Source organism: Macrobrachium nipponense, chromosome 5, assembly GCF_015104395.2.
Source record: "Macrobrachium nipponense isolate FS-2020 chromosome 5, ASM1510439v2, whole genome shotgun sequence".
In the NCBI taxonomy this organism is placed as follows: domain Eukaryota; kingdom Metazoa; phylum Arthropoda; class Malacostraca; order Decapoda; family Palaemonidae; genus Macrobrachium; species Macrobrachium nipponense.
The window spans coordinates 53,216,918-53,242,034 of record NC_061107.1 but is presented as its reverse complement, the minus strand read 5'-3'; the positions used below and the strand labels follow the sequence as shown (position 1 = coordinate 53,242,034).

The following is a 25,117-nucleotide window of genomic DNA, read 5'->3' as shown; positions in this document are numbered from 1 at the left end:
CGAGAGAAGAAAAGTGGTGGTGGAATGGAGAGGTGGAAGAATCAATTAAAAGAAAATCACAAGCATTTAAGGACTGAAAAGTAAGGCATGCACAGGGTGCAGAGGTAAGGTACAGAGAAGAGGAAAGAGAGGCAAGAAGGAGGGTAGGTATGGATGGCTATTGGAAGGGCAGCAGAGTAGTTGAATGAACGACTAGGAACAAGAGAAGGAGAAAAGCATATCTATAAGATTTCAAACTTGAGAAAAAGGCAGAGAGGATGTGGATAAATTAGGTGTCATCAAGGATAGTGATGGAAATATATTGTATAGGGATGATGACATTAACCTCTTCATTACCGAAAGTTTGTTTGGAGGTAGGTGGGTACCACCATTCAAGTCTACTACACCGCCCCGGGTGCATAAAGGTGGTACGCATAGTACCACCAAAACTCCTCTTTTCAGATAAGGACTTCCAATCATTCTGTAATTTCAGTTTGAAGAGTTTGGAGCAAATAAACAGTATGACACGATGCCAGACGTATGATGAACCCAAAAAAAGAAAAAATATTTTTACTGCTTATAGTAGTGTGTAGTGACAGATGAACTGCGTCTCAACAAAAAATCACAAAACCAGACAAGCGTAAACATGTAATAACTTCTACCCAAGTATAAAACCAGTTGCATCATCATTTACTGCATTTATTTATCTATTCACTTATTACATTTTACAAATAAAAGATATGAACACCAGATAAATGAAGGTAAAAATAAAGCCTTATAGTAACTTTATATTTAAAAAACCAAACCAGAGAAAAAGCAAAAAAGCGATTTTTTCTGAGGACAAGAAACTTGAAAAATTAGTTTAGATACCCCTGATGCCCCTTAAGTTGTTTTCTGTGATGAAAATAATCTTAGAAAACGTAGAAAATGACATCGACCAATTTTTGAAAGATATACTATAAAATTTGCGATTTCCATATTTATTGGCGGGGCTTTCGGCTTTAGTTTTTGCTCTTTTTTTTTGTATTACATGCTTATTTACTGTTCTATTTTGATAATACTTTATGTGCATGTTCCAGGTGGATATACCAACATTCTGTAAGACCGAATTTCTATTCAAGACTGTAGTTTTCTCACCGACCATCAGTGTCCCTGTACAAGGGACACTGAGTTTCACATTTTTTTTCATAAAATCATGTATTTTCCCTGTAGGATGAATAAAACTAACGAAGAGAAATATGCGTTATTATAGTGCTAATAATACCTGATAATTTCATTAGCCTGTCTTGATTAGTGTATTTTTGGCAAATATTTTTACGATTGGCACCCCTCCAAACTGGAGTCGCTACCGAGAGATTCAGTTCGGCAGCGAATGCAATGTTTACATTCTGCTCACCCACCCGGTAAAGAAGGGGTTAAGAAAGAGATGGCAAGAGTATTTGGACAACTGTTAAATGGCAACTGAAAATGAGAGAGAGATGGGGGAAGTACAGAGGGTGGAGGGACCAGTGATGGAGATACAGGATACAGAAGTGAAGAGAGCATTAAGGAAAGTGAAGAATAGTAAATCACCAGGTCCATCGAAGTTCCAAATTGAAATGATCAAATTACTAGGTACAGTGGGGGGGAAATGGATGCTGGATTTATTAAAAGCTATATGGGAAGAGGAAGAAATGCCAAGAGACTGGTAGGAGAGTCTAATGGTATACAGTATATGCAAGCAGAAGGGAGACGTCATGGATTGTGGTAACTACAGGACAGGAGAATTAACATAACACAGATTGAAAGTTTTAGAGAGAATACTGGATGAGAGATTAAGAGAGACTGTAAAGATCAGGAAACAGCAATATGGATCCATGAGAGGAAGAGGGACAGTGGATGCCATCTTCATAGCAAGACAACTAAAGGAAAAGAGGGTAGAAGGACACCAGGAGCTCTATTGTGCATTTATAGACCTAGAGCAAGCATACGATAGAATCCCAAGAGAGGTGATGTTTTGGTGTTTAAGGAAAAGGGAAGTCCCAGAAAAGTTGGCTAGGCTGGTCGAGATGATATATAAAAGAACAAGCACAAAAGTGATAACAGCAACTGGGGAACAGAAAACTTTAAAGGGTCAGCATTAAGCCCATTTTTGTTTGTGCTGGTCAAAGTTGTGTTGAGTGAAGAGATCAAGTATGGATAGCTGTGGGAGTTGTTGTATGCTGATGAGCTAGCTATTACTGCTGAAAATGAGGAGAACCTACAGTGAAGGGTTGGAGTGTGGCAGGAGTCTTTAGAGAGGGGTGGCTTAAAGGTGGATGTGAATAAAACAGAGGTTTTGCTGACCAGTAGGGAAGATAGACATAATAGTAATAAAAGGAAGAAGAGGCTCAATTATAAAACAGGCAGAAAAGTTTAAATAGTTAGGATCTACTTTATGCCAAGAGGGAGGATGTGAGGCTGAAGTTGACAGTAGGATAAAAGCTGCATGGGGGAAGTAGAAAGAGGTAGCTGGAGTGGTATGTGTAAGGAAAATGTCAATCAAGCTAAAAGTCAAGATAACACAGTGATAAGACCAGTGTTAATTCATGGAGCAGAAACATGGGCTCTAAGAATTAAAGAGAAAGTAAAGCTTGAGAAAACAGAGATGAGAATGCTATGTTGGATTATGGGAATGTCACTGCTTGAGAGACTGAAATATTATGAAATAAAAAGAAGGGCAGGCTTAGTAAAGATTACAGATGTTATAAAAGTCACAATTGAGAGGGTATGGGCATGTGATGAGGATGTATGACAAGGAGAGAGTGAAGAGGGCTTGGGAGGAACCTGTTAAGAGGAAGAAGGTCGAGAGGGAGACAAAGAATTAGATGGCGAGATAAAGTGAATGAAGATATGGAGAGATGTTTCGTGGAGAATGATGCCTTTGGTAGGCAGTGGAGAAGGCATATCAGGCAACCGACCCCTTAATGTAGGGATAATGGTGGAAAAGAAGAAGGACGGATAATACTCTTGATCTACAGCAGGCGCAAGATATCTAGTAGCTGGAAACTGATGCTGAAGAGTTGGCATTGGGTGTTCAGCACCTGGTGCTGAATGCTTGGTAGCTGGTGCCAGGGGCTCACAAGCTGGCATCGGGATTTTTGGAGGTGATGACAGGCACTCAGGAGTTGGTGTCAGGCACTCACGAGTAGATGGGTGCCTGGATGAAGACGACGGACTCGTGAGAGTCATCAGGCACTTGGGAACCAAATACAGGCAGTTACCGGCTTATGACAGGTTCAGCTCATGATGATCTGAGGTTACAATCCTTTTCAATTATATTCTTCAGAAATTATTTCCAGGTTTACAACATGTTCCAGGGTTACTACGCTTACAGCACTGATCTGACAGAAGAAATATGACTCCAAAAATGTAAAATAATCAATATTTGAAGGTACTTTTATGAAAAATGCAAAAAAGATGCAGTTTACATAGTTTTCAACACAGCCAAAGCATTAAAAGTAAGGTTTTCTTAGGAATTTTGACGATTTTCCGGCTTAGAGATTTTCGGCGTACGATGCATCTCAAGAACGGAACCCCCGTCGTAAGCCAGGGACTGCCTACGATGGGAGTTCCGTTCTTGAGATGCGTTGTAACCCGAAAATCATTGTAAGCCGGAACATCGTCAAAAATCCTAAGAAAACGTTACTTTTAATGCTTTGGGTGCATTAAAAACTATGTAAACTGCATTCTTATTGCATTTATCATCCCAAACACCTTCAAATATTGATTATCTTACATTTTTGGTGTCATATTTCTTCTGCCAGATGAGCATGTTGTAGGCGTCGTAACCCTGGAACATGTGTCGTAACCCTGGAAATAATTTCTGATGAACATAATTGAAAAGCGCCTTAACCTCGGAATGTTGTAAGCCGACCCCATCGTGACCCGGGGACTGCCTGTACTGTGTCCAACAGCAGTGCACTCAGGAGAAAATACTACAGACTGCCCCATGTGGTGCAGGAAGGTTGAGAGCTGCGATTTGGCTCCTTAAACTGCTCATTGGGCAGCAGAGAAAAGCGACCAACATCGTCTGTGCCCCTTCAGTGGATGGGACCAATCTAGGCAGCACCGTCGGTGCCTCTTGTCAGGGCTGAAATTTTCAGAATTGGACAACTGGTGAACATCCACACAGACGCCTATCCAGCGGCTGTCTGTCAAGCCTGAGTGTATGCAACAGGCTCGACCGAGGGGCAACTACCCATGGGCAAACCCCACCAGCCTTCCTTGGTCTTCTGGCGTGTCTTCTCCCAGGTTCAGGGGAGATGGACAGAGGCCTTTGTCTAGGACAGGGGTTTCCAATCTTTTTCTCCATATGTACCCATTCAGGTATTCTTTATGTCAGCCAAGTACCCTTTCCCTTTGTGAAAAGTGAAAAAAAACATAAAAACATTCCCTTGTGTATATTGGAGAGTTCAGTGAATTGACTACAATGAATCACTACATATTCGTCCCACCATAACTAGTAATATAGTAAGTAAGCAAGCATTTCCATTGAAAATTATAAAAAAAAAAAAAAAATATCACAACTCTTTAACCGTGACTGTGCAATATAAAATACATGGTTAGGGAAAGAACTGAAAAACAAAACACTACATCTGTTGCCATGGGATTTAATGAGATGGCTGGAACTGCCTTTCCTCAACTAGTTTAGTCAGCCAAGGAGCAGTTTTAGCTAAGCTACATTGAAGGTCGGCTTCCATATTTAGTGGAGATCTTAAAATTTCGATTTTATGACCAGTAAGCTGGGAAATCCAATTTCACACAAATATGTTGGTGGGAAACGTAACAGTGTGGAGAGGTTCCTCTGTGACATCCGGATGTGACTTTCTTATTTCACATCAGAACCTAAATAAATTTTTTTCATAGATATCACAAACACTGGAGTCATTCACGAAGTCAATAAACTCTTCCTGAATGGCATCATTAACAGATGCAATATCTGTATGGAAAGGGTCTCTACTTAGCTTTAAATTTACTTCAGACACATCTGGAAAGTATTTGTTTTGCAGAGAGGAAAGAGTTCCACATTAAATTTGTCATCTGATGTACAGTAGAGGAGTCCTGCCTGCCAGCAAGTGTTTCAAACAAGTCAAAATTTCCTTTCCTTTCTTCTGTTTTCTACAGTTCTAGTTTCATTAGAAAACTCCTCACTTGTCAACACTGTCAGTGACAACAACATCAGCTCCTTCCAAAAACTAGAATATTTAGGCGTGTAAATATATCAACAAGGAAGGCCCACTTTGGGTCATTCAGTTTTGCATGGTAAATCTGAGAATCCTTCCTGTCATTACAGATAAAGAACTCTTTCAATTCATGCTGCAGCTCAAAAACTCTCTTAACATTTCCTCGAGAACTATCAAACCTCCGTGTGGTACAAGTGTTTCATGCCCAGGATCTTTATAAATAGTCTTGTATTAAGAGCACTTGACTTTACGAAGTTGACTATACTCATACAGGTCAGCAGATGGTCAGTCACATGGTCTGAAGCACGTATCAGCCCATACTCCCTAACGACCAGTGGGCAAGGGCATACCCCCTGACAGACCCCTTGCATACCCCCTGGGGTACACATATCCCAGGTTGAAAACCCCTGGTCTAGGAGAACCAGCAGGATGAGTAGCCACCTCCTCCATTTGCAAAACACTATCACTATGCATTTTGTCTTGATACACTTTGGCCATAAGAACCTGAAGGTACGCGCCTAACTCCGCCACTGTGTTCACTACCAGGTTAATTTTTTATTGAACCTAGACTCAAGACCGGCAATGGGATCTGGGTCGGAAGCATAGGAGCCAGGCATGGGAGTAGGTGAGACAATAGTAGGAGAGCTGGTGAGTGAAGAAAATTCAGGATAAAGGAATAGCAATTTAAGCAGCCTGCGGTTACCATTTGTATCAGTTACCGGCATTTCGGTTTTACGGCGCTTGTTCAATATAGTACTCACAACTGGGTTTTGAGGTGAATATAAAATTTAGGCCAAAGGCCAAGCACTGGGACCTATGAGGTCATTCAGCGCTGAAATGGATATTGACAGTAAAAGGTTTGAAAGGTGTAACAGGACAAAAACCTCACAGTTGCACTATGAATCAAGTGTTAGGAGAGGGTGGAAAGTAAGATGAAGAGAGAAAATGAAAGGAGGTACAGTAAGAGGAACAAAAAATTGGTTGCAGCTAGGGGCCGAAGGCACGCTGCAAAGAACCTTAAGTAATGCATACAGTGCCACGCATGAGATCCACTGAACTACCATGCAGACCATAGTAAATGATTGGAGAAATTAAATTCCACATTTCCATTAAAGTGTTATCACACACAAATGCAAAATTTGGCTGTGACACTATCTAAGGCATCAAACCAGTCTAGGCCACCATAAGGTGGATTGTGGTGTCCAATAGACTTTTGAATTTCGGTTAGCAACAATTTTCAGTTACCAATCTAGCCACCTGTGGGGGCAAGCCAGCCTCAATTGGTGCCGGTCCCAAGCCCGGATAAATAAGGAAGGTTGGTGTCAGGAAGGGCATCCGACTGTAAAAACCCACGCCAGAACCAATGAAATGAGTCGTGATATTGATGAGAATAGTGCTAGGGCGTACTCCATAAATGACACACAGACACATCGCCCTAACTCTGTGACAAGGCGAGGGCTACTGCATCATGAGCGGGTGCAGCTAAAGAAGCGAGCTCTAAATGTGATCAGAATAGGCCAGCTCAATATTGGGTCTATGACAGGAAGAGGAAGAGAGTTGGCGGAGTTGATGAGGATAAAGAGAGTGGATATTTTGTGTGTGCAGGAAACTCGATGGAAGGGTAATAAAGCTAAAGAACTGGGGGATGGCTACAAGCTAATCTATAGTGGAGCAAATGAGCAGGGTAGGAATGGCGTTGGTGTAGTGTTGTTGGGGGAAATGAAGAATGCAGAGACGGCAGTGAGTAGAAAGAATGACCGCATTATGAGAGTGAAGATATGTTATGGAGGGGAAACAATTATGAACATCATTAGCGCTTATGCTCCACAAGTGGGCTGCACAGAGGAAGAAAAGAGCCGTTTTTGGAACGAAATGAGTGAGGTAATGCAAGAACTGGAAGAGCAGGAGAGGACTGTAGTGGGGGCAGACTTTAATGGACATGTCGGAAATGAAAAGGATGTAATTGAACGTGTGCATGGAGGACATAGGATTGGGGAGAGAAACCCAGAAGGAGAGAGTATAGTAGACTTTGCCGTGTCCTTTGATATGGCAATAGTGAACACATTCTTCAAAAAAAAGAGGGAGCACTTGATAACATACAGGAGTGGCGGTAGGTGCACACAAATAGATTACCTCCTTTACAATAGATCAAGGCTGGTGGAAGTTAGGAATTGTAAAGTTATCCCAGATGACCACGTGGCCCCCCAACATAGGCTCCTTTGTATGGATTTAAAGATGAAAAGAGAAAAGAAAACGAAAACGAATGGGGTAAAGAAAATCAAGTGGTATAAATTGTTAGAGAGGGATAATGATAAGAAGAGAGAGTTCAGGAGAAGAGTGCTGGGAGAGGTTGATCTGGGAATTGGAGATGTGAGAGAATGGTGGAGGCATAATGCATCAGTGATTAAAAGATTTGGAAAGGAGATACTAGGGGAAACATCTGGAATAGTATGGGAGAAAAAGGAGAGCTGGTGGTGGGGAGAAAAGGTGGGGGAAGTGGTGAAGGGTAAAAAGGAGGCAAAGAAGAGATTTGAAGAGTAACAGCTGGAGGAGGACAGAGAAAGATTAAGAGAAAGAAACAAAGAAGTAAAAAGGGTGGTAGCTCAAGCTAAGGCAAGGGCATATAAAGAGGTTTATAATGAACTGGAAACCAAGGAAGGGTTGACTAAGATGCTCAAACTGTCAAAAGTAAGAAATAAAAGAACAAAGGATATCACCCATATTAAGCAAATGGAATGGTACGGTCATAAAAAAGGAAGAAGACATCCTGAAAAGATGGAAAGAGTATTTCGAACAACTGCTAAATGAAGAAAATGAAAGACTTGTAAGAGAGGATGGACAAGTAAACATGGGAATGGTAATGGGGATATCAAGGGATGAAGTGATACGAGCCTTAAAAAGAATGAGGAATGGGAAGGCAACAGGACCTGACTTAATCCCAGTCGAAGTTAGGAAAGCCTTAGGAGAGGAAGGGGTAGACATCTTGTATGATCTGATGGTTAAAATATTCGAACAGGAAAAGATACCAGAAGAATGGTGGGAAAGCATATTGATACCTATATTCAAAGGTAAAGGTGATGTCCAGGAATGCAGTAATTATAGAGGTATAAAACTAATGTCTCACACGTTGAAAATTTTGGAAAGAATAATAGATAGCAGGCTGAGAGGGGAAGTTAGAATAGGGAAGGAACAGTTAGGATTTATGAAGGGAAGCGGCACAACGGATGGAATATTTTGCATAAGGCAGCTAATGGAGAAATTCAGAGAAAAACAACGAGACCTGCATCTGGTATTCATAGACCTTGAAAAGGCCTATGACAGAGTGCCAAGGCAAGAAATATGGAGATGTTTGAGGGAGAAGATGGTGCCGGAAAAGTATGTCAGAATTATTCAGGAGATGTACAGGAATGTGTATACTAGAGTGAGGAGTAGTGTTGGAGAGACGAATGGATTAGAGATAGGAGTTGGATTACACCAGGGGTCAGCACTTACCCCATTCATCTTCAACATTGTGATGGATGTAATGACCAGGGATGTTAGAGAAGCAGTGCCATGGTGCATATTATACGCGGATGACATTGTGTTGTGTTCAGAGGGGAGGGAGGAGTTGGAAGAGAGGTTGGAGAGGTGGAGAGCAGCACTTGAGGAGAGAGGAATGAGAATAAGCAGATAAAAAACCAAATATATGTGTTCCAGTATTACTGAGGATGGTGGAAGTAGCATAAGATTGGGTGGGGAAGAAATAAAGAAAGTACAGAAGTTCAAGTACTTAGGGTCCGTATTAGAGGATAGTGGAAGCATGGATCAAGAGGTGAGACACCGAATTCAGGCAGGATGGAATAACTGGAGGTCTGCATCAGGGGTCCTCTGTGACAAGAAGGTCCCTCTGAAATTGAAAGGAAAGTTCCATAGGACGGTGGTCAGACCAGCAATGTTATATGGAACAGAAACAGCAAGTATGAGGAAAACAGAGGAGAAGAAGATGGATGTAGCAGAAATGAGAATGTTGAGATGGATGTCGGGAGTAACAAGGGAAGATAGGATTAGAAATGAGTATATAAGAGGAGCGACAAAGGTAGCTGAAATATCAAAGAAAATACAGGAAGGAAGGCTTCGATGGTATGGACACCTGTTACGAAGGGAGGAATGTCATGTTGGAAGACGTACGATGGAAATGGAAGTGCAGGGTAGAAGGAAGAAGGGAAGACCAAGAAAGAGATGGCATGATTGTGTAGGGGAAGATATGGAATTGAAAGGCATAAATGAGAACGAGGCACAGGACAGAAATCAATGGAGACGACTCATTCGTAATGGCGACCCCATTTAAAAATGGGTTTAAGCTAGGAAGAAGAAGAACAATTTTCAGTCACTGTCAAGCCCCGAAGAATGGAACCCGTCAGTAACTGGGGGCTGCCTGTACTATCTACAGTCCTAAGATTAGAAGTAGACTCTAAGCTAAGTAGCACCCAACTTTTGGCTCTAGAGGCCACCTTTCTAAGCAAAAAAGCTAGAAAAACCTGAACTAAAACCTAACAAGCTTGAAAGCTATGCACAAATGATAATACTTCATCAAATTCCTGGAAAGAATCAACCAAACACAGATGAAAAGGCTGCTGTATGCACTTTATGTTTACTAGTCAGGAGTCGGCACTACACAAATTGAGCTCTTCTGCTTTGTTGTTTCAATTTGTTCCCCAATAGTGAGTGGGGCTAGTCACATATACAAAAACAATAGATGTGCTACCACAAATTTTTTAATTAGGCTGCCTTGCAAGTTGAAACTATACCTATGTTTTTAATAAAATAAAAATGACCTCTCTTTACTACACTAGAACACCTACAGTAAGATGATACTTATATCTACTTCTTACTAAACACATCTTACCTTGATAGTAGCCAGCATTAACTTCTCATTATTAACTAGAATTTGCCTTTTATCTGGTGTAACATTGATGTCAACATCATCTTCTTTGAGACGGATATTTAAAACAACAAATGGAGACTGATGCCGATTATAATAATGATAGACTTCATTCACTAATTTCATTACCTGAAAAGAGAACTCCAAATTTAAGCAAGAACATAAAAAATCAAAATCAAGAAAGAACAATAGATAAAAATGCTATTGCTAAAATGAAATGTCAAAAAAAAGTGACAAATATTCCTCTTACCCATTTCTCAAGCAACAATGAAAACAATTCTAGCCTTGTATAAAAACATTTAGAACTTATTTCTAAAAATACCAATATCTGATGCAAACTTATATAATCTTTATAACCTAACTCAAACCTGATTTCTGCAGGAACTGTTAAGGAAGAGCCATCCAGGTAACTGTGTGACAAGACCACTCAGTAATGGAATTCCATAAACTATTCATGTAGTGATAAGACTGGATAGAAATAGGAATTTCTGGACTATCACAAAATAACCTCACAATTTCAAATAGTGAAAAAATATTGAATACTTACACATAAAAATGTGTAACTTCTACAAAAGAAAGATCATTTATCTATCAAGGCACAGAAAGAACTTTAAAAAAATCAACCTGCAACTTGTGATTATCAGCCAGGACTAAGATAAAAAAAAATAAGTTTCCATCAATTTTAAAAAATATGTATATTGCAAGAAGACAAAGAAACCACTGGGAATGAATTGGCAAATACTACTTTCTTCTTATCAATGACCTTAGGAATGTGGCAAATTATCTCCTCGGCAGTAAGTGTGTTAAGTATATCTTAGCTTAACCAGACAACTGATCTGATTAACAGCCCTCCTAGGGCTGGCCTGAAGGATTAGATATTTTTACGTGGCTAGGAACCAATTGGATACTTAGCAACGGGACCTACAGCTTACTGTGTGATCTAAACCACACCGAGAAACGAATTTATATCACCAAAAATAGATTCCTCTGATTCCTTGTTGGCAGAGCGGGGAATCAAACCCGGACACTGAGATCTGTAGTCAAGCACAAAACCGACTTGTCCAACAAGGAACTTAGTTAGTGTGCTAAGGAGGTGGTAATGTAAAATAAGCCACGAGATGACTCGCAAGCCTTTCAAAGAGCATTCTCCCAGAACAATTGGCAAACATTCTTTCACCATGATTTTGCCTTTTGACACCCCTCCCTTTCTTTTGCTGAAAAGTGTCAGGACAGGTAAAGCAAGGGAGTCACCATACAATCCTCCTGTGAGTTTCTCAGGGGAAACAAGATGCTCAAGAAACTAATGGCATTTTGAAGAGACTATTAAGGCAAGGGAAGCTACAAGAACATTCTAGAAAGCCATCTGCACTTTTCTGACCTGCATACACCAAAGCTGTTTAGGGATATTATTGTAAAGCCCTTAGTGCTTTTATTTTCTGTCAACAAGGGAATTTGCATAACACACGACAACATTTTATATTATGGTAACATGTTTAAAAGTTATCGTGGCTTTAAACATAACGTGCATACATTACTAGAGGTAACTAGTCACGAGATGAAATGCAAACCTTTCAAAGAGCATTCTCCAAAAACAATTGGCAAACATTCTTTCACCATGGTTTTGCCTCTTGGCACCCCTTTTGCTGAAGTGTCAGGACAGATGGCTGTTCAGGGATACTATTGTAAATCCCTTAGTGACCTTTTCTATCAGCAAGGAAATTCACAAAACACATGACAAAATTCTTATTATGGTGACATGTTTAAAAAAGTTATTGTGGTTTTAAACATAATGTGCATACATTACATTGGCCTGCATTTCAAAACTTTTTTTACGAAGGTCAAAGGTTTTCCAACTGATTTAGGTCCCTTTTTCCAGCTGAATTAAAAAATACAGTTCATTTTCCTGGGTCAGGTCTGGTTTCTAAGGTACGTATAGTGTATTTCTATTCCAGCATATTTTTCCAAAATACTGCAATTATCCAAGCGTTTATGGGGATTGTTTTTGCAAAACTTGGTCGTGGGTAACTTTTAATAATCTTTTTTTTTTCTCTCTCTCTTTTCAGGTCTAGATATGTATAAAAATGGATCAAAAGTGTAAAAACCATCCCAATAAGTTCTGTTACATCTGCGGACATGTGGTTCTTCCAGACCATCAAGCAAAAATTATGAATTTTGTAAAGAAGGCATATCAAGCTTACTTTGGAGTCAAACTAGGGAACCAGGATAAGTCATTCACTCCCTGTGATGGTAATTGCTTCCTAGCAAAGAAAGATAAAGGAAGGGAGAACGCATTTTCGAGAAGTTCGGCAGTAAGGAGGCTTTCGCTCCCGTGTTGGAGGCGCCTGTTCTCGCGGCTGTTCTAGAATCGGCAGGAGTGTTGTGGAGCGCAACACACGCCAATGTGTCGGGAGAAATGCCGCGATTTCTGATGCAACCTCGTCTAGATTCATCTAAGAAGTTCTAGAAATCCCTGGAGTCTGTGAAGTTCACCGTAAGCTCCGCCCCCAGAGTGCCATATAAATACGACGGTCGTAGCAGGAAAAAGGAGAGATCATAGAAGAGAGACACCAGTTAGTAACAGAGAGATATCCTCAGTAAGAGCCACAGATCAGATTACCAGAGAGAGATCAGCAGCAGAGATCGTCAGAGAGAGACTAGAGACGAAGGAACCGACGAAGGATCAGAAGAGTTGTTCGAGAGTTGGTTGGATATTGGTCTAGTCGTCTTCAGGAGTGGACGAATTATTTCGTGTTATCTCGACATTGAGCAGACTTCAGAGAAGAAAAGGTCCTGCTAGAGGTTTTGGGGAGTTCCTGCCTTACAAGTAGACTATTTTCTGCAATACGGAGTCAAGAGGACGTCTGCAATCACCGATCTCCTTTTGTGAAGCCATCGCTTCGAATTGCCAAATTGACTAGCAAGTATTTCAATTGCCTCACTGTTCCCCCAGTTCATGCAGTGTAAGATTCTATCTTTTTATGTAAATAGGAGATATACCATTCTGCATTTCCCTATGTTAGTAAGCTTGTAAATAAACCTTTGTTGTGTTAGTGTTTCTTTCTATATTCGTATCCCCGGTTTCAACTGTTGGTGTTGAATTTTTTTTTTTATTATTTCATATCGAAACTGAAGCGGACCTCTCTCAGAGGCCGTAACACTCCCCATATCTGCTGTAAACCGTGTAGAGAACTTACGGGATTGGAGGAAGAAGAAAAGGAAGAGTATGCCATTTGGTGTCCCAATGGTGTGGAGGGAAGGAAAAGATCATGTTACTGCCTGCTACTTTTGCATGACAAATCTAAAAGGCATCAATCGCAAGAACAAGCACAATGTTTAATACCCTGATGTTCCTTCTGCCATAACGCCAGTCCCCCATGGCCCTGATCTTCCTGTTCCTGAGCCAAATGTCACCATGGAATCTAGTTCTGATTCTGACTCTAGTGAAAAGACTGATACAGCTGAGTGTGGTGCATACAGGCCAGAAGTGGACGACCAACTGGTGCCTTTGACCCCAGCCGACTCAATGACCTGACACAAGACCTGAACCTTGCCACGGAGTCTGCCCAGTTATTGGGTTCTCGTCTTCGAGAGAAACGTCTACTGGCACCAGGAACAACATTCTATTGGTATCGGGACCGTGAAAGAGAATTTAGAAAATCCATCACGTTTGATGGAGCATCTTCACTGGTCTATTGTAACAATATTGCTGACCTGATTGAACTACTTGGTCTGAAGTATGATGCTATGGAATGGAGACTTTTCATTGACTCATCTAACAGAAGTCTCAAGGCAGTTCTTCTGAATAACGGAAATAAGCTTTCATCAATCCCTGTCGGGTACTCAGTTGAAATGAAAGAATCCCACAAAAGCATGGAATGTCTGTTGTCTGAACTACCAGGAACATAAATGGTTGATTTGTGATCTTGAAGTGATTAGACTCATCCTAGGACTTCAAGTAGGACTTCAAGGTGGTTACACAAAGTATCCATGCTTTCTGTGCTTATGGGATAACCATGCTGATGACCAGCATTATGTCAGACAAGAGTGGCCATCAAGACAAGGATTAAAACCTGGGTTACAACTGTCCCAACCTCTACTTGAACCGAGCAAGATATTGCTTCCAACCCTCCACATCAAACTCAGTCTCATGAAGTACTTTGTAAAGGCATTGGACAGGGAAGGTATAGGATTTGCTTTCCTCCATCAGAAGTTTCAACAAAAAAGCATAGGTCCTCCCTTGACGAAGAGCGAAGAAACCAATCGTCTATATACAGCTAGACATTGATGCACATGAGGTGGAGGCACTTTGTAAAAGGAGAAAGAACATGAGTAAACACCACACCTGAGGAGCTGTAGAGAGGCTGAAGCACAAAGCTCAAAATTGGAAGACTACCCTGGAACACAAATCTGAGGTACTTCCTGGAGTCCAGATGTATGAGGACATAGAAGAGGACAGGACTGATTGGTTTGTTTCTATCAGGAATTTCATCTTCTGGACAAAGAAATTCACAGCACTGATATTGAGAAAAGGTCTCCAGCCCCCTGATGACTTGGGGACCACAAACAGATGGTTGTAAAAACTCTGTGCTGACATCCTCGACCACCTCTACAGCTCTCTTCCTGAAAAGGGAAGAGACCTCTTCCAAAGGGCTGAATACCTCTCTGAGCCCACTGAGTATGCTGTTAATGCAATGGGCATTAACACTAAGGGAGGATTCTCCCTGAATGGGATGGACTAGCCCTCTCTCAGAACCTTCAAAACTCAAGGTTCTATGCCTCTGACTTACCATTTCTCCCAAAAATGGAGAAGTCTGGCTCCAGTTGGTACATGGAGGACTGGGTTATCACTTTCAAAAGTAAGGTTTGATGGAGGTCTTTTTGACTGGTCTGACCCAGCACAAGTTTGAGCGAGGCCTGGACTGGATCCTTGCTCTACTGCGACAAAAATGATATCTTTTTATAATAAAATAACTTTTTATATCTACAAGTAATTATGTACAGATATAGTTTCTAACTAATATGACAGCTAAACTTTGAAATTTGTGGAAGTTATTCTTTTGTTTTTGGTGTAGGTAACTAGTCCCGGCCACTAACAGGGAAAAGAGGAACAACTAGGCAAAGGCCTGCCAATTTGTTTGTGCCATATGTTCTTGCGATGGGAGGCAGGCGGGTGGGCTCCCATTCAGTAATTTCTAGGTGAGTATACTCAAAAAGTTATTATACAAATGTCATTTTTGTATATGTAACTTATCAAGTAATTACATAGCTGATTCCCACATTGATGGGAGGTGGGATGAACGGTGGGATCCTTCCCTCAAAATATTCAAGTATGTAATAAATTTGAGGATAGAAAAAATTTGCCAGCATTGGTAAAAATGCTTGTTGTTCCATACCTTGTAAGAGAGCTGCTGCCTCTATTTAGCGCTCGTCTTACTTTGTAGAGACGTGGCAGTATAGCCTACTACTACTGCTGGTAAAGCATAAGTTTGCCCCTACCCTGGGCACAGTACTATTACAAAGTATAACCAGGGAATCAAGCAAATACCTACTAGTACACCAAAATGAGTAAAACACCAACACTCATCCATAAAAAATATGAGTGGAGGGCACCCAAGTACCCTTGACTCCCCAAATTTAACAACCTCTAGTAAGGTGAACAGATAGGAAGGAAAGTATACTTCCTTCGTGTCAGCCCCCAACACCACACCAGCCACAGCCCCAGGTAGTACAGCTGCTAAATGGCGTTTCTCCTTCTTTTAAATAAAAAGATGCAAACACTGATTTGCACCTTGAGTATGTATGATGCTTGTAGAATGGAAGAGAGCTATAACCTTGAAAATTGGTAAAAATTCTTCACCAATTTGAGAATGCACTTCTCGTATCAGGTCCCTTAGGAAAAAAGAGAGTGTTATTCATTAAAGGTCAAGATGGGTATTTAACTGAACACCACAGATTACTGGAGGATCCTTGTAGCTTCTCAGTTCTGTGAAGGTAAAACTTGAACGCTCTTACTGGGTAAAGCATTCTCTCTTCGTCCTCTGTACGCAAGGTATTACTCAGGTTCTTAATATAATAGTAAAACAAGGCCAGGGTTTAGCTGGGGTTTTGTTCTTCAAAAGAAAACCTAAGGTATAAGAGCAAATCGCACTGCCTTGTGTGAAACTTACCCTTTCATCAATTGCTTGGATCTCATTGACCCTTTTGGCAGTTGCTAACATTACAAAAAATTAGGTTTTCTTTGTCAGATTCTTGAAGGAAGTTGTATTTAAAGGTTCAAAAGTAGGACCTGAAAACCACTTTAGAACTACGTCAAGGTTTCATGACACTAATTCAAAATTCTTGTTTAAACGATTCAAAAGATTTCAAGAGATTGGTAATATCTTGATCATTAGTAAGATCCAGGCCTCTATGCTGAAATACTGAGCTGAGCATTGATCTGTAACCTTTAATTATTGAAGTAGATAATCCTCTGCAAGCTCAGAAATAACAAAAAAATCTGCTATTTTTGTTACAGATGTTTTAGAAGTCAAAATGTTATTACTTCTGTACCTAGTGTGGAAGACTGACCGCTTGTGCTGATAGACATCTGCAGAAGATTGGCATCTGCATCTAGCCATATAGATTCTGCAATTACCCTTGAAAATCATTTAGCTCTGAGCAGCTTTTTGACAGTTTGTCAAAAAGAGACCACCTTGTCCTCCAGGAGAGCTCCCAAACCTATGTCTGATCATCTGAAGAAAATTTAAGGTCTGGGTTCTGAACCAGAAGCGATTTGCATTCCAACAACCTGCTTTCTGACTTCCTGTGAAGCAGGTGCTTGATCTTGAACATTACCTGAATAATGAAAAAGTCCAGATATTTCTTTCTGTCCCAGCTGGCCTTGAGGAAAACTCTCAAGGAGCTGGCCCTGAGATACAAACTGCTTTATGGATGCTAAAGTTCCTAGCAGATTCATCCACTTGTTCACTATACATGACTTAAGAGACAGGAACTCATCCACTGTCTTTAGACAGCATGCAACCCTCTTGGGGGATGGAAAAGCCTGAAAAACTTAAAGAGTTCAGCATCACACCCAAATAGACTATTGCCTGAGAAGGGGCCAGCTGGGACAATTGATGAGAAGACCAAAACCTTGGACTAGTTGAGGAGTCTTGCAAAGTTCCTCCACACAGTGGTTCTGTGTTGTTGATAGATGAGGCCAATCTTCCAAACAGATCATGGCTGGACTTTTTCTGGAGGTCCAAGGCTATCTCCTGCACTGTGGCCTGAGGAAAAAGATGAGGGCAATATGGAGAAGTGATGTAGTTGTTCCATTTGACAATGTTCTCAATGGTCACTTGAGAGAGAGAGAGAGAGAGAGAGAGAGAGAGAGAGAGAGAGAGAGAGAGAGAGAGAGAGAGAGAGAGTGGCTGGTTGTTTTGGTTATTGACTTGTTTTGTTAGGTTGTCTGTGTTCATATGGGTAGTTAGTGGGTGAATTGCTTGTTGGCAGGCGGTTGGGTAAGTCTGCGGATTCAGTCGCAGAGCCTTGAGGGAGTGAGAAGTGATCAGTCAGTATTTGTCAATCAGTCAAGTGAGGCAGTTTTTTGGACAGAGGTAGTGAGATGCTGTTGTGTGTTTTCTGGACTGTTTTGATATTGTGTAACTGCTTGTGTTGTGAGTTTCTGTTGTTTGATTTCTGAATTGTTGTGAGTAGTTGTGTAGTCTTGGTGTTGATTGGTGTTTGGTTCTAATATTGGTTTGTTGTGTTTTGAGTTGTTGTGTAGTCTCGATGTTGGTTGGTGTTTTTGTTAGAATTGTGGTGTTTGTTGAGCTGTGTAAAGTTTTGGTATCGTAGGTGTTTGTGTAGGGATTTGTCATGTTGTTTTGAGTTGTTGTGTGTGGTTTTGGTGATTGTTTGGATTTTAGTGCTTGTTTGGATTTTGGTGCTTGTTTGGTTTTTTGGTGTATGATATTCAGCAGTTGTTGTGTCGCAGCGACTGAATCCAGTGGACAACACAGCGTCTCGCCCTGATTGTGTCAAGTTTCCTGGTGAGTAAATGTGTCTGAGATTGTGTTTCTTGCCTTGCTGAACCAAGTGTCCTGTTGGTAATTAAAGTAACATAAAGGGGAAAGTGTGGCTGGGGGAAATTTGTAAGCCAGAAGTTAACATAATGTGAGGAGGTCTTGCTCGCTTTTGTTTTTTTTTAGCTTGTGATTCTGCCACAGTGATCCAACAGCGAAAACAGAAGAATAGATTTCTTTTCTGCAACCTCAGAGAAAACAAAGCAGCCAATTCATGGATGCCATCTCTAATGGCTTTGTCTGTGCATGAGAGGATACCTAACCAGTCTGGAAACCAAGTTCCCCGCAAGATCGCAACAGTCTTTAATCTTCTTTGCAAATGCTCCTATGGTTCAATTTAAAAAGCTCAGCACTTAAAAGACTTTAAAAATATTTTTCACTACATGGTCGAGTTCCGTTGACAAGAACATTATCTTTGCTGACACAAAAGCCAATCTACAAGACGAATCAATAACTCCACAGAAGTCCCCCTAGGAGTAGGCATCGACTCCCAAAGGAGCTTCTCCAGTAACATAAGAGAGGTACCTCCTACATAACAATCAAGAGGGAGAACTGAAGACAGTTATGGCTTGCTCCTTCTCTGAGAGCCATACTCTGACCTAACTCTAGGCTTCCCTGGACGAGGAGATCAAAACCATCTGGGAAGTCTGAAACTCTCAACAGGTTGGTTCCTCATCATGAAAGTAGAGGCAGGTGAAGCTGGGGCAACTGGAGTAAAGAAAGTCAGAAAAGAAACCAAGAAATATCTGAGGAGAGCTGCATAACCCATGGGATAAGGTTCCTGGTCAAGAACTTCATCACTGATGAAATTAGAGAAGGAGAAAAGTTCGGAGGGTCCTTTACTACTGCAGGTAAAGGATCAAGCGCCATGAGTGCAGGAGAAACCAAAGTAGACAACTGAAGAGGTAGCACTGGGCATTTGGCAGTTGGCGCCAAGTGAACAGGAGATGGCACCAGGGGCTCAGAAACAGGCACTTGGAGAAGGAAAAGAGTTTGGAGGGTCCTTTACTACTGCAGGCAAAGGATCACGCAACATGGGTGCAAGAGAACCAAAGTAGACAACTGAAGAGGTGGCATGGGACGCTTGGCAGTTGGTGCCAAGCGAACAGGAGATAGCACCATGCACTCAGAAACAGGCACTTGGAGAAAAACAAGTTCGGAGGGTCATTTACTACTGCAGGCAAAGGATCACGCACCATGGGTGCAGAAGAAACCGAAGTAGACAACTGAAGAGGTGGCACAGAGCACTTGGCAGTTGGTGCCGAGCGAATAGGAGATGGCACCAGGCACTCAGAAACAGGCACTTGGAGAAGGAAAAACTTCGATCCTATACTACTACAAAGGATCATACGCTATGGGTGCAGGAAACACCGAAGTAGACAACTGAAGAGTTGGCATGGGTGCTTGGCAGTTGGCGCTCAGCGTACATGAGATAGAAACAGGTGCTGGGTGCCCAGGAGCTGCTAGGTGCTTGGGAGAAGCAGATGGACACTCTACAAATGGCAATCATGAAAAAGAGGAAAACTGATACTTCTGAGAGGTGGACAGGTACTTTGGTGCCAAATATACTGGCATTCTTCAACTGGGCACTAGGAAGAAAAGCATTCTGGACTGTCCCAGTAACTATGTGATGGCTGGGGACTGCTCAGGTTCCTTGAAAAGCTCCCAGGGGCCGCAGAGCAGCATGATCTGCCAATGCTACATGCCTCTTCAAAGGCCAGGACTCAACAGAAAAGCATTACCAATGCCTCTTGTTCAGACTGGAATCCTAAGCACTAGAGGGTAACTGATGCACATCCTTTTGGACGCCTTTCCAATGGCTGTCTGCCGAGGTCTGGGATTGACCAACAGGCTCAACAGAAGGGGTGACTACCCATGGGCCAACCCAACCGACCACCCTTGGACTTCCAGTATGCCTCCTGCCAAGTAAAGAGTCTGACTGGGACCTTCACTCACTTTGTCCATGAGAACCTTAACAGATGCCCCTAATTGGGCCATAGTATTCACTAAGAGATCGAATTTCTGGTCAAAATGGGCTTTAAGACTGGCAATGGGATTGGGATCGGAAAGATAGGAGCCAGGTAAAGGAGTAGATGGAATACTAGTCGGAGGGCTGGTTATGGAAGAGACAGCAGTCACAGAAGACAAAACAGGCAAATCAGCTATACCCAATTTAGGAGTAGCTTCTAGGCTAGCTAAATTCCTATCTTTAGCTTTAGCAGCTGCTTTTCTCCTTCTGTCTCTCTCAAGCTTTTCTAAATGAGCTTTTATTACCTTCCATTTTCCCTGATCCCAATCCCTACATTAATCACAGGTCAAATCAACCGTACAAATCTGTTCCCTACAATTAATACAGATCATATGTGAATCGTAAGAGGCTTTCATTAGTCTAGTCTTGTAGCTCTTGCTGCAAAAATGAATACCAAATGCACTGGAGTCCGACACAGTTCATGAATAAAACAGGTCCAAATAATCCTAAACTATATACAAGTAGCACAAAGGTTTACAAAAGTAAGAATATTTCACCAACATGGAGATCAAATACAACCATCTGGCAGCAAAAATAAAAAAATAAAAACTGCTCAAACAACTGAAGTTCAGTCGTTAACCAGTAGAAACAAATTAAGCTCTTCAGCTGTGTTGTCACCATTCTTCCCTGAAAGTGGACAGGGCTAGTCATCTACAATAAAATATATGAAACTGTATTTTCATGATGTCTCAAATCCACAAATAACAAAAGAATCAGTTCTCTTTGTTCCTCAAATACAATGGTTTTTACAATACATACTATAAGATAAGTCAAATCAATTACAGCAAGTACCTAGTTCTTTCAGGAACATAATCTACTTATCATTTGCACTTCATTAACAGAAATATACAAAGAAAAACTTGAAAGAATTGTATATAGCCTTCAGTTTTTCTAGTATAAAACTTCATTATGTCTGCCTACCTCTCAAAAGTGTTTTTATAAACTGAAATAAAAATTATGATACAAAATAAATTTTTATCATAATAAAATATTTAAAATACAGAAATGTATAACAACATAAAACATTATTTTAAGCTCTGAATTCATTGTTGAAGTGGAAGCCACAAATATCAAATTTCAAAAGAAGTGGGGAAGATATGCCATTAAATACCTTTTAGGAATAGAAAAATTTGTTGGCAGAAAGGGCTGGAAAAATTTTTACAGTATTCTGAGTTTATTCCATACTCATAGTTTTTACAGAATTATGTGACCTTACATATGGAAATATGACAGCTGTGAAATTATATAAAACTTTCTGATTTTCTAACTTTCCTGTACTTTACCCTAAAATTCCACTTTTTTTAGCTTATGATAAACTCAGAATTCTAAATTATTTGATTCTATTTCTATTCATATTTCTATTTTTATTTCATATATTAGTTATCTGAAATCTTAACAACAATATTTTTCCCTCATAATTTTTAGTTACTTAGTTACTTTTAAATATAAATTACTATATTAACATTTATACTTAGTTTATCATTACTAATGAACTTCAATGGGAGAGAAACAAGCAAAAATATTGATCTTATTTTAGGCTTCCAGTCCCTCTCTTCCATTAAAACTTTTTACTAACTTTGAACAAAAATCTAATCTATTAGTACTTCTATACTCATTGTATAAATATCACACACCATGGGGCCTGTCCTAGACATCCCTCCCCCTAGGGATTTTTGCAGCCCCCTTTTTATATTCTTTAAAGATCATAGAATCAGATTCTGCTTGTCTGTACTTCAGCTGTTGGTGATTTTGGCCATTATGGTGGCCATTTTGAATTCCTATTTGGGTGCCAAATGGAAAAAATATTAATAATTTTTCTGTTTATATCTTTGTGAAATATACTTTCATAGCATTTTTGGGGCAAGGAATTCATTTTCATTTTTTATATTTCTGAAGCCCTATCATCAATATTTATCAAAGTACTTGGTATTACTAAAATTGATGATTGCAGAGAATATGTTATATGAGCACAGTATACTATACAGCAGACAATATAGATGAACATATACTCTTAATTATTTTCCATTGTATGTTCATGACAAGAATCTTTATTAGTTTTAAGGAAATAATGTATTGTCTCCTTATTAAATTATAATTAATGAGGGTTTTGGACTGATTACATGGACAAGGTTCTTGTTTTGCAACTGTGATCTGCACATATCTTGCTTAGAACAGTTATGTCCATTGTTCTTTTGTTATGACCATCCAAACTATGCTAGGTACACAACGATCTAAATGCATTCAATGCTCAATCTGGATAAATCTCACCCAGGTAGCCAAAGAGCTGCTGCACCATGGCATGAGTGTGAATAGGTCAGATGTCAGGTGGAGTAGAAATGCAGTGGACATCACCAACCAGGCAAAATCAAGTGGAAGCATAACAGGACTCAGCAGGAATTGTGCTGCATACACAGGATGGTGCTTAACACACCATGCAAGAGTTGGGTATGTTCAATCTACGATACAGATGGTTGAAATGGATGGCAATGTTTCATCCTCCCACAATGATCTCAAAAAGTCTGAAATGGTGTACTATAGTGAAGAACGAGTAAGGAAAGTTACAGACGCAATTGAAAATTTCATAAATCCTTTTAATATAGAAGACAAATCCTTATTATGTATATTGTCTTTCATCCACTGCACTTGCTCCAAAAGATGTTGAAGATCTCCTGGAGGCTGAGACATATGGTAAACTATCCTTTGATGAATTCATTCAGGAGAGGCTGATTAATAAGACTAAAAGCTGTAACGATCCAATTAAAAGGCAAAATCTCAAAACATTTGCTTCCATTGCTAAGTCAGTAATGATTACAACAATAACAAAGCAAGTAAAGCAAATAAAAGCAGAAAGAAATGAACTAGGCCAAGTTGCAGTAATGGCTACAAGACACAATTTGAATATGGGAAAAGTTTTGAAGTTTTGAGTCATCCACTTGGACCATAGCAACTGCTGATGGTGCACTCGTAAAAACCAACAAAGCAAAATTCCTTGCAAGAAGACCAGAAATTGAATACATGAATTGCATCATTGATGGAAATGCAGTACCTTTCCAAGCACAAGTGGCATTACCTACAACACTTGGTGAACTAGCTGAGAAAGTGTTTGCTGTCTAGTCAGCTAGGTTGACTTTGTTACAGACACATACTTACAGCATTCAGTTGACAATCCAGAAAGGATGTGAAGAGGAGCATCAACTACATTATTGCTTAAGGGTAGAGTAAAAAATTCCACAAAACTGAAAAAGTTTCATGACAGACACAAAGAACAAAGCGCAATTAATATATTTCTTATTGGGAGAAAGTAATCATGTCAGATATGCATTCAAGTTAAAAAACAGAGTTATTTACTTCGTGAGTGGTAAAAACTGCACAGTTATCACAAGTACTGATGGATCTGTAACAGACACACATGAGGCTGAGGCCCAGAAATTGTCCCAAGAGGAGGCTGACAGTAGAATCATTTTGCATCTTCATAATATGGCTTCTCAAATATCCGAAGATTTCACCTTTGTTATCAGATCACCAGGTACAGATATGTTCATCTTGTTGCTGAAATTTGCACAAACCACAGAACAAACTATGTATATTGTTCAATACAGGAGTAGGAGACAAAGGATGACTCATAGAACTAAAAAAATTATACATAAATGAAACTAGTCAGGAGATCTGTGAAATCTTGCATTCCTTTCATGCTTTTTTTGGATGTAATAGTGTGAGCACATTTGTTCAGGAGGGCAAGTTACTACCATGGAAATTATTACAGAAAAACCCTAAGTTTATCTCCCCTTTTAAATCTCTTGGGTCTATTCTTTCTGTGGATGAAGATAGTACTAATATCCAGCTAGAAAAGTTACATGTTCACTCTACAATCAGTCATCAATTCAGTCATCTATTGACAAACTACATTATAATAATTATCTTCAAAGATACAGCCCCACAACAGCTATCCATTCAGATTGTGATGGGATAGATACGAGTTTGCTACCTCCATGCTGCATGTCACTTGGAGAATGCATAAAGAGGCCAAACTATCAAGCATCCATATGGAATACAGCAGATCAAGCTAAACCAGATACACCTTCTCCAGATGGACATGAGCAGTATGTCATTGAAGGGTGCTTGAGACTTTGTACAGTGTAGTGGATCACTGATGTCACAAGAACTGATTGATGCTCTAGGGGATCATGTAGAGGAGGGAGAGATGGATGAGCCATATGAAGTTGAGGAATCAGATAAAATTAATAGTACGTGCTATTACTGTACTATAAAGCATAATTCTTTCTAATCCAATACGCCAAAGAATATATTAGATTTTTTAACTAATCCTACATGGAAGAATACTTTCCAACATTGCTTCAGCCAAAAATATATTCAGTTTTTTGCTTATGTAAACAGCTTATTTTTATTAAGATATTTTCTGCTACATGAGATGCCACACGTTAATGCTGTGCATAAAAGATAATACTAATTTTCGTACATAATTAACTCATCAATCATTTTCCAGTTAGCGCAAGTATTCAAGGGCTAAAAAGTCGAACTTTCTTAAGTCAAATGTCATAACAAACATATTCATTTCTTTTGAATTTAATCCCTTACTTACTTTAGATGTCAAATGCACTTTTATTTCTTTAGCATTAATATTACCAAAAGCAATACTTTAATTTATTGTACCTGTACCACAAAATTTCTTAAAATCCAATTAATATTTTGAATCCTCTCTAATAAAAATAGAATTTATTAATTTACTTTCTTTTCTTTTTTCCCTTTGAGTCTTTGGTCCAGAAAATCATATTCTGAATCAATTGACTCTAAAGAAATAAAAAAGTAGTCTGCAAAAATATATTGGTGGGGGGAGGGGGGAGGCAACTGGTCCATGCTCCACATAGCAGAAGGCTGTACCCCAGAATAAACTGCCTCCTAA

The 25,117-nt window shown here is 40.0% G+C and overlaps 1 protein-coding gene across 1 annotated transcript in view; it reads right to left on the bottom strand.

Annotated features, from left to right (window-relative positions):
• LOC135215304 (mismatch repair endonuclease PMS2-like) overlaps positions 1-25,117 on the bottom strand; it is a gene marked incomplete at its 5' end in the record, with an annotated part of 165,066 nt that overhangs the window by 52,860 nt on the left and 87,089 nt on the right. Inside the window, 1 exon segment of the mRNA XM_064249863.1 lies at positions 10,069-10,233. Coding sequence (XP_064105933.1) covers positions 10,069-10,233 — 165 coding nt within the window.